The sequence below is a fragment of the Pristis pectinata genome, chromosome 7 (genome assembly GCF_009764475.1).
Source record: "Pristis pectinata isolate sPriPec2 chromosome 7, sPriPec2.1.pri, whole genome shotgun sequence".
Classification (NCBI taxonomy): Eukaryota; Metazoa; Chordata; class Chondrichthyes; order Rhinopristiformes; family Pristidae; genus Pristis; species Pristis pectinata.
The window spans coordinates 72248349-72269786 of NC_067411.1; the positions used below are offsets into that span (position 1 = coordinate 72248349).

The 21438-nt window shown below is 39.3% G+C and overlaps 1 protein-coding gene across 3 annotated transcripts in view; it reads left to right on the plus strand.

Moving 5' to 3' along the window:
* The window catches only part of fancc (FA complementation group C), a 147943-nt gene that overhangs the window by 57005 nt on the left and 69500 nt on the right, over positions 1-21438 (plus strand). For all 3 annotated transcript variants that reach the window (XM_052020040.1, XM_052020041.1, XM_052020042.1), the window contains 2 exons: positions 19881-19982; positions 21284-21345. In XM_052020040.1, coding sequence (XP_051876000.1) covers positions 19881-19982; positions 21284-21345 — 164 coding nt within the window. The remainder of the gene's footprint in view (positions 1-19880; positions 19983-21283; positions 21346-21438) is intronic.

The following is a 21438-nucleotide window of genomic DNA, read 5'->3' on the forward strand; positions in this document are numbered from 1 at the left end:
TAACTTCATAATTATAAACTCTCACAATTTGGAATATGTATATGTTCTTTGTATGGAAGTTAGAGTTTTGAAGTACATAGTGAAAAGTTATCAATTAATCCCATTGTGTAGTGGCTGTGTACCACCACCACTTTTTTGTATGATAGTTGACATCACACCCTATATGCACACTGGGATAGCTGAGATTAGAACAATGCCAATACTTCTCTCTCACTGCACTCATTTGGAAGATTTATGGGATTATGTAAGTCTATTATGTGTCAAACTGTCTAGATAACCAAAAATTGTGTATCCAGGAAGAAAGATTGTCAAAATAAGTTGTCAGATATGTAGATTGGCTCATTCATTTCATTCAGAAAAAAAGTAATTAAAAACTACTATACAAAATAAATTGCTATATTACCTTATTAAAGTTGCTTTCTCCTTCATATCTATTCACTAAAAAAATTAAATGCCTGAAAACATTGAAGAAAGAATTCTGGATTTATTCACCGATGCTATCTTGTGGATCCGTCTACTTTTCTACAGTATCCTAGTTAGTGCTTTGAGCTAATAAGCTACTGTCTGCAGATGCCAGTCTCAGTCTCTTCTCATCATATAAGGAAAATATACAGATATTGTACAAAATAGTGCAATGCCATGGGACACCTCCTGGTGCATCAAGTGCACATAAATTTCTGGAGAAAATTATTTCTTTACGTTGTCCTGATTCGGATTTTTCTTTAAAAAAAATTCCTCTGTCCACCTTGAGTTATAAGTATTTGAGTGCAACCTTTGCAAAGCTCCAAAAACCATTGGTCTGATAATTCTCAGGAAAAGATTTAGCTTTCAGCATTCAGCAAAATAATTAAAAAGTAAAATTCTGCAGCTGCTTGAAATTTGAAACAAAAACAAAATGTTGGACATACTCATGGGGTTTAACAGTTTACCTGCATTTGGTGGCATAGGGTAACCATGCTGCCTATTTAGTGAAGTGTGCGTGCAACTGCAGTCATCTAAGGGCATCGTAAACCTGTTATTGCTTGATCTCGTGTGGCTGTATGCTATTTGTTCCTCCGTAGGTTGCCAACCGTTTGAGGGTTATGTGATTGCTTAGCAGGAGGAAGTCTCGTTTCGAGAATTAATTTCAACAATTCAAGTATGCTCTCAAAACCTTGAAAGAGTGTAATATCCCAGACTCATGAAATCCCTGGTCCATGACTGCACAAAATGGAGAAGGAGTATTTGGGATAGCACTATGACCCTCAAGTTCCTTTGGGGAAGAAGCAGAACACCTCCCAAACTACCCACTGCCCATCCTATCATGCACTTCCTGTTTACCTGTGGCAGTGCCTGCAGGTCCCACTTTGACCTTATCAGCCTCTTAGAACCCACAGAACTGGAGTGGAAGCAAGTCATTCTCAACCTCAAGGGACTACCTAGGAAGAGGAAGCTATGACAACACTTTTAGGTAAATGAATTGCTAAATATTATGCTGCTAATGCAGTGAAAATTTGCAGTCAAAATGTAATCCACAAATCAAAGGAAAATCTAAACTCAACATGCTACCTATGAGGGGCAAAGAAAACATGCTGCAGACTCAGTTTCAGGAGATGACCTCGTTATAAGTGAGTTCTGGACATTCATACTTTAAGACAGAGAACGATGGCAGGATGTGGCAGCACATAAAAGCAAATTATTGCTTGACTACCAGACGTTTGTGGTCCAGGGCTATAAATTATAAACGTACGTGTTTTTTTTTCATCATGTGTGATGAAGATATAACAAACAAGCAAAACAGAATTAAATAAGGATTGTAGTTTAGTTCTGCTATGAAGTTGTCTGGACACTGTTAAAAATGATTGGTTTAGTTATAAGTAGTTTCTAACGATGATTTGGTTTGGTAGTCAAAGATTTTATGCCTAGATTTGTCAGTTTCTGTAATGGATCATGCTCTTTTATATGTCAAAATATTTAGAGCTTTGTCATTTCCTATTTGAATGCAATTTTCAAAGAAGCCTTAATTTTTTCATTGGTATTCTTTTTAACTAAATGGCACCCTGCCTTTTTCTCTGCTGTGAGTAATCTGCTCTCTGAGTCTTGTTTATATTCTCCTGATGATAACAGCAATGTAGTCTTAGTTTAATTTATCTGTACTCTTTGAAGAGAGGCCCACTCTTCTTTAACCTTCCGGCCCCCATTCAGATTTGCACTCTGCATCCACAGATCTCCTGTGGTGATGGTGGGGGGCTGGGAAGGATTGGGAATGAGCTCCATGGCTGAAGTTCAGAGTGACCCATGATTTCTGTCATGTATCCCTCCTGTTTGCCTTTTATGTCCAGCAGCCCAGCCTTAAAGCAAAGATGCCAACAGAAATGTTGCTGCAAGGAATTCATTGTTGAAGGTCTCAAGGACCTGACAAAGAAAGCTCTTTCTCAGACAGCGAGTCACAAATAATTGGATGACGCCCAACCAATGGAAGCCACAAGACATCCACGGTGTGTGGACTGCCATGAAATCCATCAGAATTAGTAGCTCTGATGAGATTTTTGGCCTTTCTACCATAACTCTCAAGGATTGGTTTGATGAGAATGACCAGGTGATTACACTCAATTGGCTCCAAGAAACAGGTGCTTGATGCCAGATTCCTGAAACAAACACACTATTCTGAGCTCTGTCATTGGAAGAAATTACCAGGTGGTTAGAGAAAAAGATTGGTCTATGTTTTCAATGCCTCCTTGATAAAGAGTGGCTCCTGTGAATCCGTGATCCTTGACTGCTGACGGTGGAGAAGGCGCATTTGGATGGTATTGATAACCTTTAGTCCATTCATTGAGAAAATTTAGAAATCCAGTGGAAGGAGTGCACCACCTCCCAAACTACTCACTAGCTTGCCCTGTCAAGCACCTATTGCCTCACCTGTGGTATAGTCTGCAGATCGCACATTAGCCTCATCAACCACCTCAGTCACCTCAGACCTCTCAGAGATTGAATGGAAGCAAGTCATCATTGATTCCAAAGAATTGTCCAACGAGAAAAAGAAGGTGGAACCTGATGGACACAGTGCGGCATCAGGGTGGCATTTAGTCAGGAAAAAGCTTGGAGGTCTGAATGGTAATAAAATTAAAACCAAACCCAAATCTAAAGAGGATATAACAGCAAGGGAAGACTTTTGGCCCTCTGAAATTGCCCCTCCATTCATCAAGATTGCAGCTGATCTTCCATTTCAATACCATTTTCCTATACTATTTCTATATTCCTCAATTCCTTTTTAATATCCAAAAAATCTATTGAACTCTATTTTGAAAGAGTCCACAGTGCTTTGGGCTAGAGAATTCCCTTGAGTGGAGAACTTGCTCCTCACCTCAGTGCTAAATGTCTTCTGGGACTGGAACCCCTGGTTCTTAAATCCTCAGCTAGGGGAAGTATTCAGCCTGTTGAGTCCTGTAAGAACTTTGCAAGTTTCAATGAGAACTCCCCCGATTCTTCAAAACTCTGGAGAATACAGGTCTCAATCTTGTAAAGCAGACCTGCCATCCCAGGAAACTGTTTTGTGAGTTTTAGCTACATGCCCTCAATGGGAGGTGTATCCTTTTTTTAGGTAAGATAACTGAAGCTATACACTATTGTCCCAAATGTGGTCTCGCCAAGACCCTACTAAGTCATTTTTTTTTCCTCGGTGTATCCTTTTTTTAGGTAAGATAACTGAAGCTATACACTATTGTCCCAAATGTGGTCTCGCCAAGACCCTACTAAGTCATTTTTTTTCCTCCTCTATTCAAATCTTCTCATACTAAAGGCCAAACTACCACTTGCTTCCTAATTATTTGCTACAGCTGCATTGTTGGCTTTCAGCAACTTATGCACAAATACATCAAAGACCATTTGAACATAAACATTACCCAATTTCTCACCAGTTATAAGAAAAACTCAGTTGTTCTGTTGTGTGCACCAAAGTGGATTTCACATTTTTCCACATTATATTGCATCTGTGATCTTCTTGCCCACTCACTCAGCTGGGCTGTATCCCCTTGAAGTCTCTTTATATCCTTCCTAGTCACAATCCTACCTAATTTTATATTATCAGCAAACTTGGGAATATGACATTTGGTTCCCGCAGTCAAGTTGTCGATACAGATTGTGAAAAGCTGGGGCCCCAGCACCAATCCCTGCAGTACTCCGCTACTCACAACCTGCCAACCTGAGCAAAATCCCTTTTATTCTTTTTTACTTTCTGTCTGATAACCAATTCTCAATACAGTCAGTATGTTACCTCAATTCCTTGTGCTCTAACTTTGTTGGCCAACCTCCAGTGTGGAACCTATCAAAAATCCTCTGAAGATCCAAATATACCATTCTACTAGTCACATCCTTAAGGAACTCCAGTAAATTAGTCCAATGAGGTTTCCTTTAATTACTCCAAACTTGACTTCAGCCACTCCAAACCTGATTGGAGCCCAAGAAAGTGTATTTTTGTTATATACTTGACTAAAGTGTCATTGGGCTCAGGTTAGGTAGCCAAGTTCTGACTTGTTCATATACATTGGTGTATTTATTCAAAAAGAGCTTACCCAAGCCTGAGGATTTATAACTTTTTTGATGACCATCAAATTTGTATAATTGGGTTTCATCAGGCTTGGGATGTGTAGTCAGACTCTGGAGAGGGGCACTAAAAATCTTAAGGACTTGTGCTGATGGGAGGGCTGTGTGGATGGATTCGGATGTGAGGCATGCATAGAGGAAAAAAAAGGGAGCGTGCAAGGTGCGAGGAGTAATGTGATGGAGAAAACAGAGTGACAGATCGAGGTGACAGCAGGATGTGGATGAATCTGGAACGGTACTCAAGTTTCCTGACGTTTGTTTTGATTAAATCACTGAATACAGGAGACTGGAATGACACTTGTGCTGGAGATGACCTCTAGTGTCTAAATCCACAGGCAGGCATGTTGAACTTGCTGAAAATCAAAAAATTACACACACTGGAAATCTTAAACAAAACCAGAAAATGCTGGAAATAGTCAATAGGTCAGGCAGCATCAGTGAAAAGAGAAATGGAGTTGACATCTCAGGTCAAAGGCTCTTTGTCAAAACCAGGAAAGAGAAAACAAGGTAGTTTTAAGTCACAGAGAAGATGGGGAAGGGATGGAGAGGACAAAGTGAATAACTCTCATCACCTGAGACTAGGGTTGACGTGACGATAAATTGGAGATGAAGTTATCTGGTTAATAGGTTAATGAGGATGACTTGAGAGAGAGAACATAAGCTAAGGGATGTAAAAGCTATGAGATTGTGAAAGATGTCATTTAAATCTAAGTTCTTTGTCACTGAACCAAGAGATTCACAAAGTGTTAGCAGAAGATACTGAAAATCCTTGTTGAGGTACAAGTGTTTATTAACACTGTAACCACCTTACTCTGCAGCATCTTTCGGGGTTAAAGAATTTGGGTAACTCTCAAGTTCTGCTGATTTGAATGTGGGAGAGAATTAGATATATGTGAAGTCCTAGAAAGGTTTGAGAGCTGGCAAAGCTTGATGGCATAGCTCAGCCAGCTGTGATTTTTGTTTTTCCACGGACAGAGCTTGACTAGCCCACCAAGTAACAGCATTGCATCACACAAGGACCTGCCATTTTGGATTGGGGTGGCATTGAGCAACAAGTTGACATGGGTGTATTCTGAAAGTTAAGTCTTTGCTTGGTTTGTTCATTGAGTGCAGGCAGCCCACTATTGGCAGCAAGCTCTGGCCCCCTTGTAACACCGATTACATTCCTGGTTTGAACACTATTAGGAATGTTACTTCACAAGGTCTCATTGAGTCGTATGTACTGTGTAATAAAACATTAAATAGTAATATGCATGAAGTAAATTGTTTCCCATTTCTAAAATTAGTTGTCATAAAATTTGATTGCATTTCAGGTCAAATGTCACAGTTTGGATCATGCAGTTTTGCTTGGCTGCAATCAGTGCCCCTCTTTGATTCCCTGATGTATCTGTTTTAGCGACGTGAAGCTGGCCTTGTTAGTTGGTCTGTTTTCCTACTTCCTTTCCACACAGGCAGGCTGCCTTATGGCTGCCAATGCAGCAGTCATTTTGAGACACTGACTAAACATGATTGAGTGCGCATACATTTCAAATGACATTCAAACTGTTTTTCGAAATAGTATTTTCCTATATGTACAGCTATAGTCAGCTCTGTGTTTAAATGTATGAAAGAACCTTTGTGTTGTGATTGATGGAACTTATTGAACCACAATCTGTGGGTTTGTTCAGCCAAACTAACATGGGGCTGTTTCCTTAGAAGCCAGAAGTCCAGTAAATTCTTCTATGTTAAGTCTTAGTTGATACTTCCCACTGCTTAGGCAATTTGGAGTCGAGGAGTCCAGGAATAGAATAAACCTGTCGTGAAGTGTGTATTTTCACATTTCTCACTTACTGTTTTGCCAAACAATGAGTTAATTTGTTACTGTTGTGAAGATAACAAAATAGACCCCATTCTTCAACACTGCATCCTTTTGTAAGATATACACAAACTCACAAACTACTTGCTGTTTCCAGTAGAGTGACTGCAATTTTTGACCAAGAAGTTACTGCAGCATGTCCCTTGGTTCCACAGTGTACGTAGAACTTACAGCTCTGAAACAAGCCTTCTGCCTAATTTGCCAATGATGTTGTATACGTATACTGCACCCAGCCAATTCATCTCAGACCATCAGCATTTGTTTCTATTCGAATCTTCCTCATGTACTTACCTGGCTTCCCCTTAAATTCATTTGTGCTGCAACTTGGAATAACAAAGCCAGTTCCTCATAGCACTCTGGCTAGAAAATGTTTCTTCAGAGTCCTTAATAAATGTACCAGTATTCATCTTATACTTTTGAACTCTAGAACTCTCAGTAAATGTAAACAACTACTCCACTAAAGCTTTTGCATGACCTCTGTTTATTCATCCTTTTTCAATGCCCTATTTTAAATATCCATACATATATTGTCCTTTCAGAATGACATTGTTTCAAATATGGCCATTACTTTCTTTTCTATTAATTCTGGTTTGTTATTTAAATACTTTAATTGACAAATAGCAATGTTGAAATTCTTTGTTTCCCTCTTGAGGGATTAGTTGTGTGCAGTACACTTATTGGAGATCTGATATTATTTGGCTCCAGTGAAATTTAACCACTGTCTATAAATTTAAATAATTACCTGTGTTACTGGACAAAAAACAGAAAAATCTGGAGAGGGGAGATCAGATCCCACCCTATAAGCCAGCAAATTTAAATTCAGTTAATTAAGTGAAATTCAGTCCAGTTAATGTAATAGAATTTTTAAAAAATATCTCAATGACAAAATTTTACTAAGCCCATAGAACATTACAGCACAGTACAGGCCCTTCGGCCCACAATGTTGTGCCGACATTTTATCCTGCTCTAAGATCTATCTAACCCTTCCCTCCCAGATAGCCCCCCCATTTTTCTATCATTCATGTATCTATCTAAGAGTCTCTTAAATGTCCCTAATGTATCTGCCCCCACAACCTCTGCTGGCAGTGCTTTCCACACACCCACCACTCTCTGTGTAAAAAAAACTTACCCTTGACATCCCCCTTATACCTTCCTCCAATCACCTTAAAATTATGTCCCCTCATGTTAGCCATTGTCGCACTGGGAAAAAGTCTCTGACTATCCACTCGATCTATGCCTCTTACCATCTTGTACACCTCTATCAAGTCACCTCTCATCCTCTTACTCTCCAAAGAGAAAAGCCCTAGCTCGCTCAACCTATCCTCATAAGACATGTTCTCCAATCCAGGCAGCATCCTGGTAAATCTCCTCTGCACCCTCTCTAAAGCTTCCACATCCTTTTTATAATGAGGCAACCAGAACTGAACACAATACTCCAAGTGTGGTCTGACCAGAGTTCTATAGAGCTGCAACATCACCTTGCGGCCTTTGAACTCAATACCCTGACTAATGAATGCCAACACTCTATACGCCTTCTTAACAACCCTATTGACCTGCGTGGCAACCTTGAGGGATTTATGGATGTGGACCCCAAGATCCCTCTGTTCCTCCACACTGCTAAGAGTCCTGCCATTACCCTTGTATTCAGACTTCAAATTCGATCTCCTGAAGTGTATCACTTGACACTTATCCGGGCTGAACTCCATCTGCCACTTCTCAGCCCAGGTCTGCATTCTATCAATATCCTGTTGTAATCTACAGCAACCTTCTACACTATCCACAACACCACCAACCTTAGTACCATCAGCAAACTTACTAACCCACCCTTCCACATCCTCATCCAAGTCATTTATAAAAATCACTAAGAGCAGGGGTCCCAGAACAGATCCCTGTGGAACACCACTGGTCACTGACCTCCAGACAGAATACGCTCCATCTACCAGCACCTCTGTCTTCTATGGGCGAGCCAATTCTGAATCCACACAGTCAAATTTCCCTGGATCCCTTGCCCCAGTTAGTTTATAATTCTCCTTACAGGAAAGAACTCTCCTATCTGTATCTGGTCTCCTGGTGCCTCCAGACCCAAACCATGTGGCGGAGTTTTAACCACTGGGATGACTTAACATTTGAGTCAAAAGCATAATGAGGCAGATGCTGAAAATGTGAAATAAAAACAAAATGGTGGAAAAACTCAGTGGGTCAGGCAGTCTTTATGTAGCTGGGGACAGGGCTAAAGTTTTGAGTAAACAACTTGCAGTCTGATCTGCTGAATGTTTCCAACATTTTCTGCTTTTGTTTTAACATCTGTACCAATTGTAGCAAACCGTTTAAACAAAAATCAATAAGAGTCAGGCAGTTTTGATCAATGACATTGCTATAGGCACAGAACCAACACATGTGGCCTAGTGGGCACTGCAATATCCCTACAAAAATCAGAAGAGCTGTCCCACCAGACTAGTCAAGAAAGACAAAGTGAAACTCATCAAATCATGCTTTCTAGCTAAAGTTATATATTTTTATTGTTGGTTATGTCATACCCTAACACCAGGATGGGATCCATAAGAGGTGGCGGGGCAGTGGCATATAGTCCCCAACATAGATTCCTTTTGAGACTTCCTAACATTGAGTCAAACATGGCCAAAGAAACCCCTCTTGATTACTACTTGCTATCCACCCTCAGCTGAGGAACCAGCAGTCTTTCACATACAATGCCATTTAGAAGAAGAACTGAGGATTACAATATACTCTGGGTGGGTGACTTCAATGTCCAATCCTGAAGGTGATTTGGTAGTACCAATATTTATGAAGCTGCCTGAGCCCTGAAGGGCATAAAGACTAGACTGGGCTCTCAGCAGTTGCTGAGTGTAGCAACATGAAGGGAAAGCCAACTTGATCTCTTCCTCAGCACTCTGTGTGATGCAGATGAATTTGTCCAAGACAACATTTGTACCAGTAACCAAAACACCAGTCACCTGCACCACAATTTAGTGTATTGCATTTGGTGTTTGTAATGTGTTCTTCTCTGCATTGGAGAAACCAAACGTAGAACACCTCTGATCAGTCAAAAATGGTGACTCTGAGCCTTCAGTTGAACGTTACTTTAATTCTCTGCCCCTATTGCTCTGACTTCTATATCTTTGGTTTCTTACACTCCCAATGAAGTGCTATGTAAACTCGAAGAGCAGCACTTCATATTCTGTCTAGGCAAGTTGCAGCCCTCCAACAATTTCAGATAACTGGCCTTCCTGTTTGTATCAACATTGGCCTGAACTGATGCAACGTCATACCCCTGTAAGATTATCTCAGTTTTTCCTCCTCCATGGATTGTACCTGATCAGCTGAGAATGTCCAGCACTCACATTTAGTTCAGATTTCCAGCAACTGTTGTGTTCTGTACCTTAAGAGTTTCACTGTTCCGTCTGCATAAGAGATATCAGGTTCAATGGGATTAAATACTTAAATAAATTCTTGAATATGTTTATGACATAATCCAGATTTGAAGTGTCTATGGATAAACCTTCCTCACAAGCTGCTTATAGATGAGATTATGTTGAAGTTTATACCACACAAAAAACAACAGCCATTGCTAGGACTAAAGTTGTCAATGTCCATTTTCTTTGCAAAGCTTTTAGCTTTCTCCAGAAAATTTTGTTAAAGCTGTGTTTGGGTCATCTTTATTGTTACATCAAGTGAAGAACACCTTCTTCAATCCAAGATTTTCTGTGCGTCTCTTCTTCTTGCTGTTAGTATTCCATTGTTTGCTTTCAGTTACTTCTTTAATTTCTTTGTCCAGTACTCAATGTATCATCTTGACATTAAATTCAGCTGGTATTTCTTTGCTTGTTCTTCCTTCATCGGGTGACTTTAATGCCTTGTACTTGGTTTCCAGTTCTTGAATTTTTTTTTGCCACAATTAGTCATGATTTTCATTGTTAGTTGCACCTATTCCTCATGTGCAGTGTATCTTGTGCGCAGCACAACAGCAATAACTAAAACATGTGCTTCCCGATCCTAACTGGAACGAAGTGTTAAGTATTCAGGATGTTAAAACGTGCAGGTTATTTCACTTGGAAAGCATCGGACAGGAACAAAGGCTGTTTATCAATTTACCAGGTTAACCCTCTGTGTTGATGTAGAGATGTTGAGGTGCAAATTGCAAAGGCAAATAGACTAATGGGTTGAGAATTTATTGTGTGGTCAACAGAGGTGGGATGTCAACTTATGTGGGGTCAAAATAAATGGATAGCAACGTACTGTACTCGGTAAGGAAAATCAGGAGTCGTGATCAGAACATGGCATAAAAAGAGACAGGAAATTTCTGGAAAAGCATGTGCATATGAAGCAAAGGATAGTCATATGTAAAACTGATACCAGCTTGTGGTGAGAAAAAGTTCCCCTCTGAATTGTTTTTTGTTATAAACTGCTGGATAATTTACATTGATATGCTGTTATTTCTTTTTAAGTAGTTTTATTCTGAAGCAACCTGGATTATTGTGAACTGGATAGGTCCTGTTGCTCTGCATATTCTTGTGGTTACGACTCTGGGTCTCTTATAACATGTCTACTTTTAATTAGCAAGTTGGGCATAACTTTATTCAGGCTTTACCATTTGATTAAAGACTATTCACAGGGCATCCTTTAAACTTAATGAAAATATTGTTTATAGTGGGTCTATTTAATTCTATTAAGCTTCTCAGAAATTGTTCATTTTGTAACTTGTCAAATGTGGGAAGTTTTCCTTGTTTCCTTGAAGCCCACACTATAATTCACCTGGCGATTTATTTTTTCTTTACTTGACTTTGTAGAGTCCTTGGCATATAAAGCAACTGAAAACAAGAATTGAACAGAGTAGAGCTTGAGTCCATGAGTACTGGAGTTCCAACACCATCTAAATTATTGTTTGACTTTATACAACAAAAAGGACTAAAACAATTGAATGCATGAAAGCAGCAATGAAATAGTGTGGCACCTGGCAATAGTAGGAAGCAATAGGGAGCAATTTTCCATATGTTTTTGGTGAGCCTAGGGCCAGAGACTTGGAAGCTGGAGATTCAGTTTCTTTAATTACTCTGATCTGGAGAATCTGCAAGAGCAAAATCCTGCACTAGAGGGCACTGTAGATATAAAGATTGTTCTTTATTTTGCAATTTTGTTCAGTACTTTCATGTACATATTTAATAATCATAAACTTCGGCAATCACATTTGCCAATTATTCTGTCTTACTAATGTATAACATTCTTATCGCAAGGACTGTCACTAAAAAAAAAACAAAACAAATAAGTCAGATTCAACATTAACATTGCTGGAAGCAGGGCAGACTGTGATCAAGCTGGATGTGGACTTGCTTTCAGTTACTGTCAGGTGTTGATATTTGCTTGAAATTTTCATTTTCCCCTTAAAAGGGAGCTGCAGACTGCAAAGTACTAAGCAATTTATAACCACTCACATTGTAGAATTTCAAAGGTATGAGATTACAATTTTAAATGAAATATAAACACTGAGTCAGAAGGTCATAGGATCATGACCCATTCTGATGACTTGAGCACATTGTCTTGGATGACCTTCAGTAATTTACTGAGTTAAACCAATGCCCCCTCAGATGGACTTACAAGATCCCAGGGACTTGGAAAGTGCTAGTGTCCTGGACAATATTCATTTTTCATCTGTTATCACTGAAAACATTATCTGATCATTCATCCTGTTGCTTGTTTTTAAAATCTTGTGTGTATTTAGTTGATGGATTCCCCTAAGTTGCATCAATCAGTATACTAACAAAGTACGTATTTTCTGAATTTGATATGTTTGAAGTGCATTATATCTTGATTCATTTTTCCTGATCCAGTCATTGTGTGAGCATCTTCTGTAATGGTTTTTTTTGTCCCCAAAATGTCACCTCTGAAGTTCCCCAACCAAAGATCACAAGTTATACTCAGTGGGTCGTGCAGAGTCCAATGCAGGGTCTTGATCCAAAACATTGACCATTTGCCTCCACAGATGCTGCTCAACCTGCTGAGTTCCTTCAGCAGCTTGTTTATTGCTCCATATTCCACTGTCTGCAGTCTCTTGTGTCTCCTCTTGTGTTTTAGTAACATCATTACACAAGTTGAGTTGGATCCTGATATCTGCTGATGTTATCCACAACTTTTCTAAGATGATAACTACTCTGGCATTCTCTCCTGGCTTAGCAGCAATTTTCTTTGGTTAAATAAGATATCTTTATCAGTCACATGTACATCAAAACACACAGTGAGATACATTTTTTGCGTGGAGTGTTCTGGGGGCAGCCCGCAAGTGTCGCCACGCTTCCGGCACCAACATAGCATGCCCACAACTTCCTAACCCGTACGTCTTTGGAATATGGGAGGAAACCCGAGCACCCGGAGGAAACCCACGCAGACACGGGGAGAACGTACAAACTCCTTACAGACAGCGGCTGGAATTGAATCTGGGTCACTGGCGCTGTAATACCATTACGCTAACTGCTATACTACCATGCCAATACTAAAGATGAAAACCATTGCATCCCTATCCTTGGACTGATTCCTTCTCCTTCCTTAGCCACCAGCTCATGTTGATCTAGAGTAATTGCAACCTTGCCTGCTAGCTGAGTTTCCAAATTTCTATAATAAAAGAATGCTTCCAATCCACCTCAGTCGCTACTTTTTTCCAAATTGGTTCAGCATCTGCTGGTACAACTTTCTAGTCTTTTAACTTCCAGATTTGACTACTTCAGTGCTTCATGGTTGGCCTCTCATTTTTCAGATCGCCTAAACTGCTGCCTTTATCCTAGACCACACTAAGTTCAGGGCTTTGCTTGCAAACTAGTGTTTCCTAGCCTCCTCCCCCCCACCGCTCCCCCTCACTGCCCCTCCCCTGCCACTCTTCCCTCCACAGCATCTCTTATGGCCTTTCCCCTTCCTCGCTTTGTAACCTTCGTAACTCTTACAACTCTCAACAACTATGTGTTCCTTCAGGTAAGGCTTTTTGTGCATTCAAAAATCTTTTTGCTTCAACACTGTCAGCAGTAGTTTCTGCTGCCTTTATCTAACCTTTATGTCTCTTATCTCTTTGATCATCCTTGATGGCACTTTTAAAACTTGTCTCTGTTGAAGCTAATGATTGCCAGACCTAGAAATATCTCCTTTGGTTTGGCATTAATTTTTGTTTGATCATGCTCATGTCAAATACCATGGGACATTTCCTTGATTAATGATATAATATAAATGCAAGTTGTTGGTTGTTTGAAAACTGTGCCGAAGAGTGATAGTGGAAGCTTCAGCTAATGGAGAATAAGTCACATAGCTGGGTCACCATTCTTGGAAGTTGATGTAAGAAACAGACAGCAGCTTCTGTTTTTGGCCAGGAAACCCTTCTGACAGAATGTCAAATATTTTAACATGCATTTTTTTTTGCATTGCTTGGCCTGGATAATTTGTGAGAAAGTCTAAACAGGATAGATACTACTGTCCACCTCCCCCGGTCCAGTGCTAAGCCAGGGAAGCACAGCTGGAGTCCAAGCCTACTCATAAGAAGATAAGAAATAGGAGGGGTTGGCCATTCAGCCACTCATACCTTCTCTGCCATTCAATAAGATCATTGTTGATCTTTCACCTTGGTGCTACTTTCCTGTACTAACCCCATATCTCTTGATTCTTTTAATACACAAAAATCAATTGGTCTCTGGCTTGAATATACTTTGTGACTCAGTCTCCCAATGCACTTTTGGATAGGGAATTCCTATGATTCAGTACCCTCTGATTGAATGACTGAGCCCTTATTTTGTGACTGTGACACCTGGTTCTAGACGTCCCAAACAGGGGAAACATCATCCCTGCATCTTTCCTAAGAAGCTCTGTATGAATTTTTCACGCTTCAGTGAGATCACTTCTCAGACTTCTCAAAGCTAGAAGGCATAAGCTCAGTCTGCTTAATCTACCCACATTGGACAACCCCCCACCATCCCAGGAATCATTCTGGTGAAATTTTGTTGCACTCCCACAATTGCAGGTAGAATGCTTCTAAACCTGCATAAAATGGCAGTCTTGTTGCAGCCCTATGCAATCTCAGTGCAATATTTTTACTCTTGTGTGTAAATATGCCTGCAATAGAGGTCATCATACCATTTGCTTTCCTAATTGTATGTTATACCTGCATGTTAACTCTTCCAGTGATTTATTTACAAGGATATCTAGGTCTCTAAAAATGCCAACACGTTTCATTTCTCACTATTTAAAAATATACTCTTCTATTTTTCCTACTGTTATGGACGACTCACATTTTTTCCAAATTACATTCCATTTTACATATTCTTGTTCATTCACTTAACCTGTCTCTATCCACCATTTATTTCTACTGTTTTCTGTCTGTTAAACAAACCTCAACCTGTACCAGTATATTAGCCCCCCATGCCTCAATCCCATGTGTTATGATTTGGTTTTATAAGTTCTTGTGTCAGATCCTTTGAGTGTCCAAATTCACCATGTCCACAGGTTCCCCTTCACCTTTTCTGCTAATTAAAACCTCAAGCATCTCTGATGTACTTGTCAATAACATCCCTTTGATAAATCCATTCTGCCTCTGTCTACTCCTATTCTTATTTTCTAATGCCGTTACACTTTCCGAAATAATAAGTCATTCCACAGATGTCATTCCAACTGCTCTCGCTGTCTCTCTCTCTCTGTATGACTAAGTTTTCCACATATTTAGATAATGCACTATTTCAATCGAACTGTAGAGGGTACTAGAGTACCTTTAGCTTTTATGAAGGGGATTTAATTCCGTAAGATTTTACTGATTTAGTGGAATTAATTGTATTAATGGATTGTACCCCATGAGAGAAAATTGGTTTGAAGTAGTATTCAGTAATAGAAATTCAGGTTTCATTACATTACAATTAAGAATACAGAAAATGGATGTCGAAGGAGGAAAGGCGAAATTAGAGGCATGGTTAAAAACTCAGTCAATGAAATGGGCCTTGAGTCCAAAATTTTTAAAGCTGCAATAAAAAGTTTCAGTTCTGGAAGCTGCTGAAAACTGTAGCTTCTGTTGTGAGGTGGTAGGATGAGTAAGTAGAAGGAATCGAGTGGTCGAGCTGAAGGAGATAATTCAGATTCATGGCATAGGATCTTAGATTTGAAGTGTAGATTGGAAGGCACAGTTGTTCACCAATTTCATTCAGTACCCTGAGTGCTATGCCACTTCCAGCAAGTCACAGTGCAAAATATGGTCAATGTTAAAGCTGCCGCAGGAAATTTTGTCTCATTGCTTTTGTGTTCCTTTTATTGAAATTGAAGTTGTTTTGTCTTGGCTAACACAAAATGCCAGATCAGAAATATGATCGTGTGAAGCATTCACTGGTTTGAAAAAAATGGTGAAAAGGAATTGGAGCTACTACACTGCATATTTCTTTATATGTGTGGAAATATGCACAGGTGCTGTGAGTGAGGGGAGGCATCGAGATAGGAAAATTGAGAGGAGCAAGAGTGGTCACATCCTAGGCCAAAGAAGAGAAGACACTGAAGAATGATGACATGGTTAACTGCAGAAAAATTGACGTTAGGGTAGCTTACAAAGTTTGTCATTCTTGGCTTCATTAAGGGCTATTTCAGATCTGCCATAGCAAAAGAAGTCAGACCAGAAGAATTCAGGAGGGGTGTTTTGGGTAAATTGCACACTGAGTTGGTTGGAGTGGTGGGTCCTGGCAACAATGATATGTTTAAGGACCTTTAGTGGGGAAAGGAAGAATTCACCTGTGATAGTAACTGGAATGTATAAAATCTAGTTGAGCATCTTATGGGATAGTTGACCCGGAAATCAAGGATGATCATGAAGTATTTGATTATGACTGAAAGAGCAAAGCATAGTTGAAATGATGGAGCCGCATCTGGTGTATTTGTATGTTGAAGACAATGATTAATCTTCTGGGAGCAAGAATGTTAAGGACCAAGATAGGAAGCAGCTAATTAGGTTGAAAGTGGTAGATGTGTCGTGAGGGGTAAAAGACCGGTGTGGTGCAGTTGTTGATTTGTGTCTGGAATGACTGTATTTCATGGAAGTAGAAGCACAGAGGGAAGAAATGGATAAATTTTGAGATGTAAACTGCACGGAGTATGGGGAGGGTGCATGAAGATGGTAATACGATAGATGATCTTCTGTGATCTCATTGAATGCTGGAGCATGCTTGGAGAGACAATAGTCTACTTCTGCTCCTATCTTCTATGTTTCTATATGGTGATAAGGGAGATGGAGAAATAGTCAAAGTTGGAAACTTTGAGTACCGGGTGTAAATGACAGGCAATCACGTTGATGGGATCGCCAAGGAAATGATAAAGGAAATTTAACTGAAAGGTGAAATTGAGAGCATGTAGGAGAGTAATGACGTCAAAGGAAAAGGGGCTTGGAAATGAATTGGAAGCAGAAACCAGTAAGAGGAGAAGTAATTTAGTGTAGAGACTGGAGCAGGAGAAAAGGGAGAACGTCTCTCTGTAAGTGAACTCAATGTGGTATTGTTCAGAAGTACAGGAAATGGAGGAATTATCACCAAAGACTCAGAATATTGCTGCAAGAGTTCCTCGGGGAAGTACTCTCAATTAATTCACCTTCATCAGTCAGTTCAGGAATGGGCTATTACTATTGATTCAGGTGTTTAGCTTCATTAACAGTCAATTGTGTAATATGATAGCCAAACTTCAGGTAATAAATAGCAGGTAATACCTTGCCAGGCGATGACCATCTTGGGCGAAAGAAGCGTAACTTAGCTTCATCTGACCTTCAACATCTTGAGGATTACCGTTGTTTAGAATCTTAAAATTTGGTGGATGCAAAATATTTTAGGATCAAACTTTCCATTGGTTTGTTACCCTTTCACCTATATCAGCTTACCCTACCTGCAGGTAACATAAAATGATGCAATAACAAATAGGTGACAGCATGTGTTGGAGCTGATACACTGATATTGGTTTAAGATGGAATGATACTGGTAAAAGAGTCATGAAGCCCAGGATCTATTGCTGTAAGAAGAGCTCATTTCCCCTTTTCAAAGTATATTGATGCATTAGTGTAAAATAGCTTTTCTACTGCATAATAAATTCATTAAATCACTTAACAGGCAACAGAAAGGCGCAGGAAGTATGAATAATGATGATTAGCTGTCACACTCTAATGGTTCCTCTTGGGGATTAGTTTTAAAATGGCTTGGGACTGAGCTGGTTCTTACTGTGCTTGTTCTGTCTCTCCCAAGTTTAAGATTTGCTGGATCTAATCTGCATTTTATCCTAAACTGCAGCTTCAGCCTGCATGCTAAAAGTCACCTGTGGCGAGCCCACTATCTGCCCCTGCTCTTTTTCCATGATCCTTTCAACCACAGTAAATTTGCTCAGATTTGCTCTTCCAACCGATTCATCTGAGATCAGGATTACATTCCCTCGCTCTGTACCAGAAGGTTTGTCTACTCTGATTCTGCTCCACTGCTGGTTTAAACAAAGTCTGGATCTTCCCTTAACTATGCATTCTAAATTTCTGGACAGTTTTGAACATGAGGACCAAACTGTTGCACTGGATTAAAAGTGATTACACTGTAAAATTCACCTGCTGTAAAATTCATCTACTTTAACTTTTTTTTGAATTGCTACAACCACAGCTGCTGCACTTGTGACTAAAAACTGGTAGGACTGGTCTTCAGCTTCAGCTACAGTCTGCCTCACAGTTCTGGGTTGCTTTGTATTTCTGGTTTATGGTACATTTCTTTACCACATTTGGAACTTCACCAACTTCTCTACTATTTGTTCTTTCCTGGCCTCTAACTGATCATGTACAACCTTTGGATATTTAATCCACCAATAAGATATCCAACAGTCCACGCTTCAAATTGCTTCTGGACTTTGTGTCCATCACACTAATTTCTGAATTTAAAGTTCCACGCATCATCTATATTCCATCAAAGGACCTACGACTTCAACTTTAGGCTCTCTGGTATTGCCTCCACATTTCTCTGCTCATGTCGGGGCCGTAGATATCTTAATTTTTTTATATGCAGTCAGCCATATGTGATTCATTTCTATTATGGAATGCATATTCCATTTCTATTTTTTCTTCCTTTTAAGAACTTTCCTTTTTCTTTTGTGCTCATGGTTTCATGATTTTATTTTTCTCAGCCACTACACACATCCATATCCCTACCCCCTTCCTTTTCTCTGTCCACTCTTGACTCCCTCTTAAGTGATTCCTGTAGTATTCCTTTCTGCTTCACTTGAAGCAACAACCTCAACTATGCTGTCCTATTCCTCTTTTGTCCGTCTCATCCAGCGTGCCTGTATAGGGATAATCCTTCTGGTTTCCATTCCGTCTAGCTCAGCCTGTGGACTCTACCCAAGGATCAAATACCACTGTTATTCTTTGCATCTCCTGGCCTAAAGTCCTTTCACATGCCAAAAAGGCTAGGCAGTTAGCAGGTGCCAGCAGTAAAAATTTGTTCAGGAATGCCTAGAATGGATGGTTCAGTGAGCACCATAGAAATGTGACCTCATTGTTACTGAATGGAGAAATCACTGCATGATGTGTGGTAAAATCTTAGAACTACCAGAATAATACTTTTTCTTGCCAGAAGATGTTTTAGTGTACTGCCTAGGCTGTGTCACATTTTAGATTTTTAAATTAGGTTTGCATCAATTGCAGTGTAATTGTCATGTTGTGTGTGACTTGGTGTATTATTTGAAGATATGTTCTGAATTTATCTGTAAAATCCGTCTGCCTGATTTAAAAAAAATAATGACACGCATTGTAAAAGACCTTCAATGTAAAACATCCCTGACATTGGGTTCCCTATTTCTCAGTTCAGTAGCTCATGATGTCCACACTTGTCACCAGGATGCCATTTGTCACAAAAGTATCAATCATTAACCCACAAGATTTCAGAATATCTTGAAAGCTCTGTTTGTGATTTTATTCCCCCAGTTAATTTGATGTCAGTTCCTGCACATATCACATTTGAGCAATATATCCTTCCTTGACTGTGATCTGTTGCTTCTCCAAAATTATACTCAAGTCTGAAGTCTAAACAATTTGACCAGAAATTCCCTACGGACCACTGAGAATGATATGACAGGCAATATCAGCCCTGGTTTTGCATTTCAGCCTCTAGATCTAGAAACTTCATAGATTTATTTTCATGTGCTTGCTTCCAACCAGTCCTTACATGTGACAGTTATCTTTCTAATTTACTAGGTTTTACAAGTTTTGCTCACAGCTGTATCTGAGTAGTGATTGATATATCAGTTTGCTTTTGAGTGTCAGTGAATGAAGATTTTTTTTAATTTTTGATTTCATGTTGTGGAGTTGCTGAGCCACTCTTCATTATTTATTACCTAAGTGCATTTGGGTTAGATTAGTAACATTTTAAAATATATTAATATTGCATGTTTGCTGTTAAATTATTTTTTAAAATAGAGCTCGCTGCAGAGTATGATCAGCGTAAATCAAGAAGTTAGAAGTTTTCTACAGAGCTTCCATTACCCAGAGGAGGATTACCACCTTAAATTATTGAAAAATGTAAGTACATTCATGGAAGAGACCTTTTAAGAGCTAAATTAGAAGCTCTCATTGCGTGCATGCGTTTTAATTGGAAAAGATGGAAGCAAATTTCTTGTCTATGTTTATAGTGAAAGTTCCATTCCTACATGGTGGTAATTACAAATTGGGTTGTATGTTTTTATACTGGGTCCTTGTCCATTTTTTTCAATATTCTGACTAGAGGAGTGAGGAGGGTTGGTTACAGGACCACTGCACTGACAACTAGAATACTGTGTGTCGCTGGTTTTAAGACTGTCAAACTAAGTGTCCTACAAAGGTATTAAATTATAATAGATAGAGTACTATGGGGAAGAATTTAATCCCGGTGTGAGGAACTTGTTCCAGCACATCTAATTTTTACTCTTCTACTCCTCATAGTTCCTCAACATTTTGTTCCTTTTCTTATCTACCTATCCTTCCATTTCAAAGAAACTCTTTGCATTCTCAACATAATCTACAACAGCTTGATATGCCTTGGCTCCTAGGCTGAATTCTTCAAGTTTGGTTTTAAACTACTGAAGCTGATGAAAATCTGTAAGTAATTAAAAAGGCACTGGCTTTGTTAACTATGACTGATTTATTACCATTTTCATCTTGGCAGAATCCACTAGAGAAAATCACACAGTGGATGCGTACACCCATTCACCACTTGCTCATCAGGTCACCCTTTCAGCTTAAGTTTCTGTTCAAATTTAACTATTTGCTTAATTTGCCTTTGCTACTTGGAAGAAAATATTTATTCTACCATGGCGATGTTAAGGAGTCTTTTTCAGTTGCAAGAAGGTGATTTTAGAAAATAGTTGTTACTTTGCCATGGGGTTAAGGCTGAAATTTCTAATTTGGCAAAGTTTTCCATTCTAACTCACATGTTAGGTGCTCAGTTGTAGGATAACTAATCGTGGCGCTACTTCCCCAAGAAGGTGCAGTGTTGGTTCTATGGGCGATGCACTGCACATTCACCAGAATAATACCAAGGCAAGAAGGGTTAAATACAGGTTGCAGAGAGTAGGTTTGTATTCCCTTGAGCATAGGTATTGGGATGATATAATTGAGGCATTCAAAATAATTAAAGGATTTGAAAAGTTTAATGAAGGGGGAATTCAAAATTTGGGGAAAGGATCTTCTCTGTGAGAGCCATGCAACCCAGGGTGACCTCAGAGTTACTTCTTCATCACAAAAGGTAATAGAAATTAGTAAATCATTCCAAATTTTCAAATTTGAGATTGATGGACTTTTGTTTTTTTTTGTGTAGTGTATGATTTCCTATTTTGTTTTTCCAGGTGGTCTCTTCTCTAGTGAAGCAACTTCAAGACTATCAGAGTGACAGAAGTTCCACGTTAAGGTAAATGTCAGGTTTGAAATACAATGTAAAATCATTCAAAACTTTATAAACAGTGATTAATGTAAATAAAAAAAAATCAAACCATATTTCACT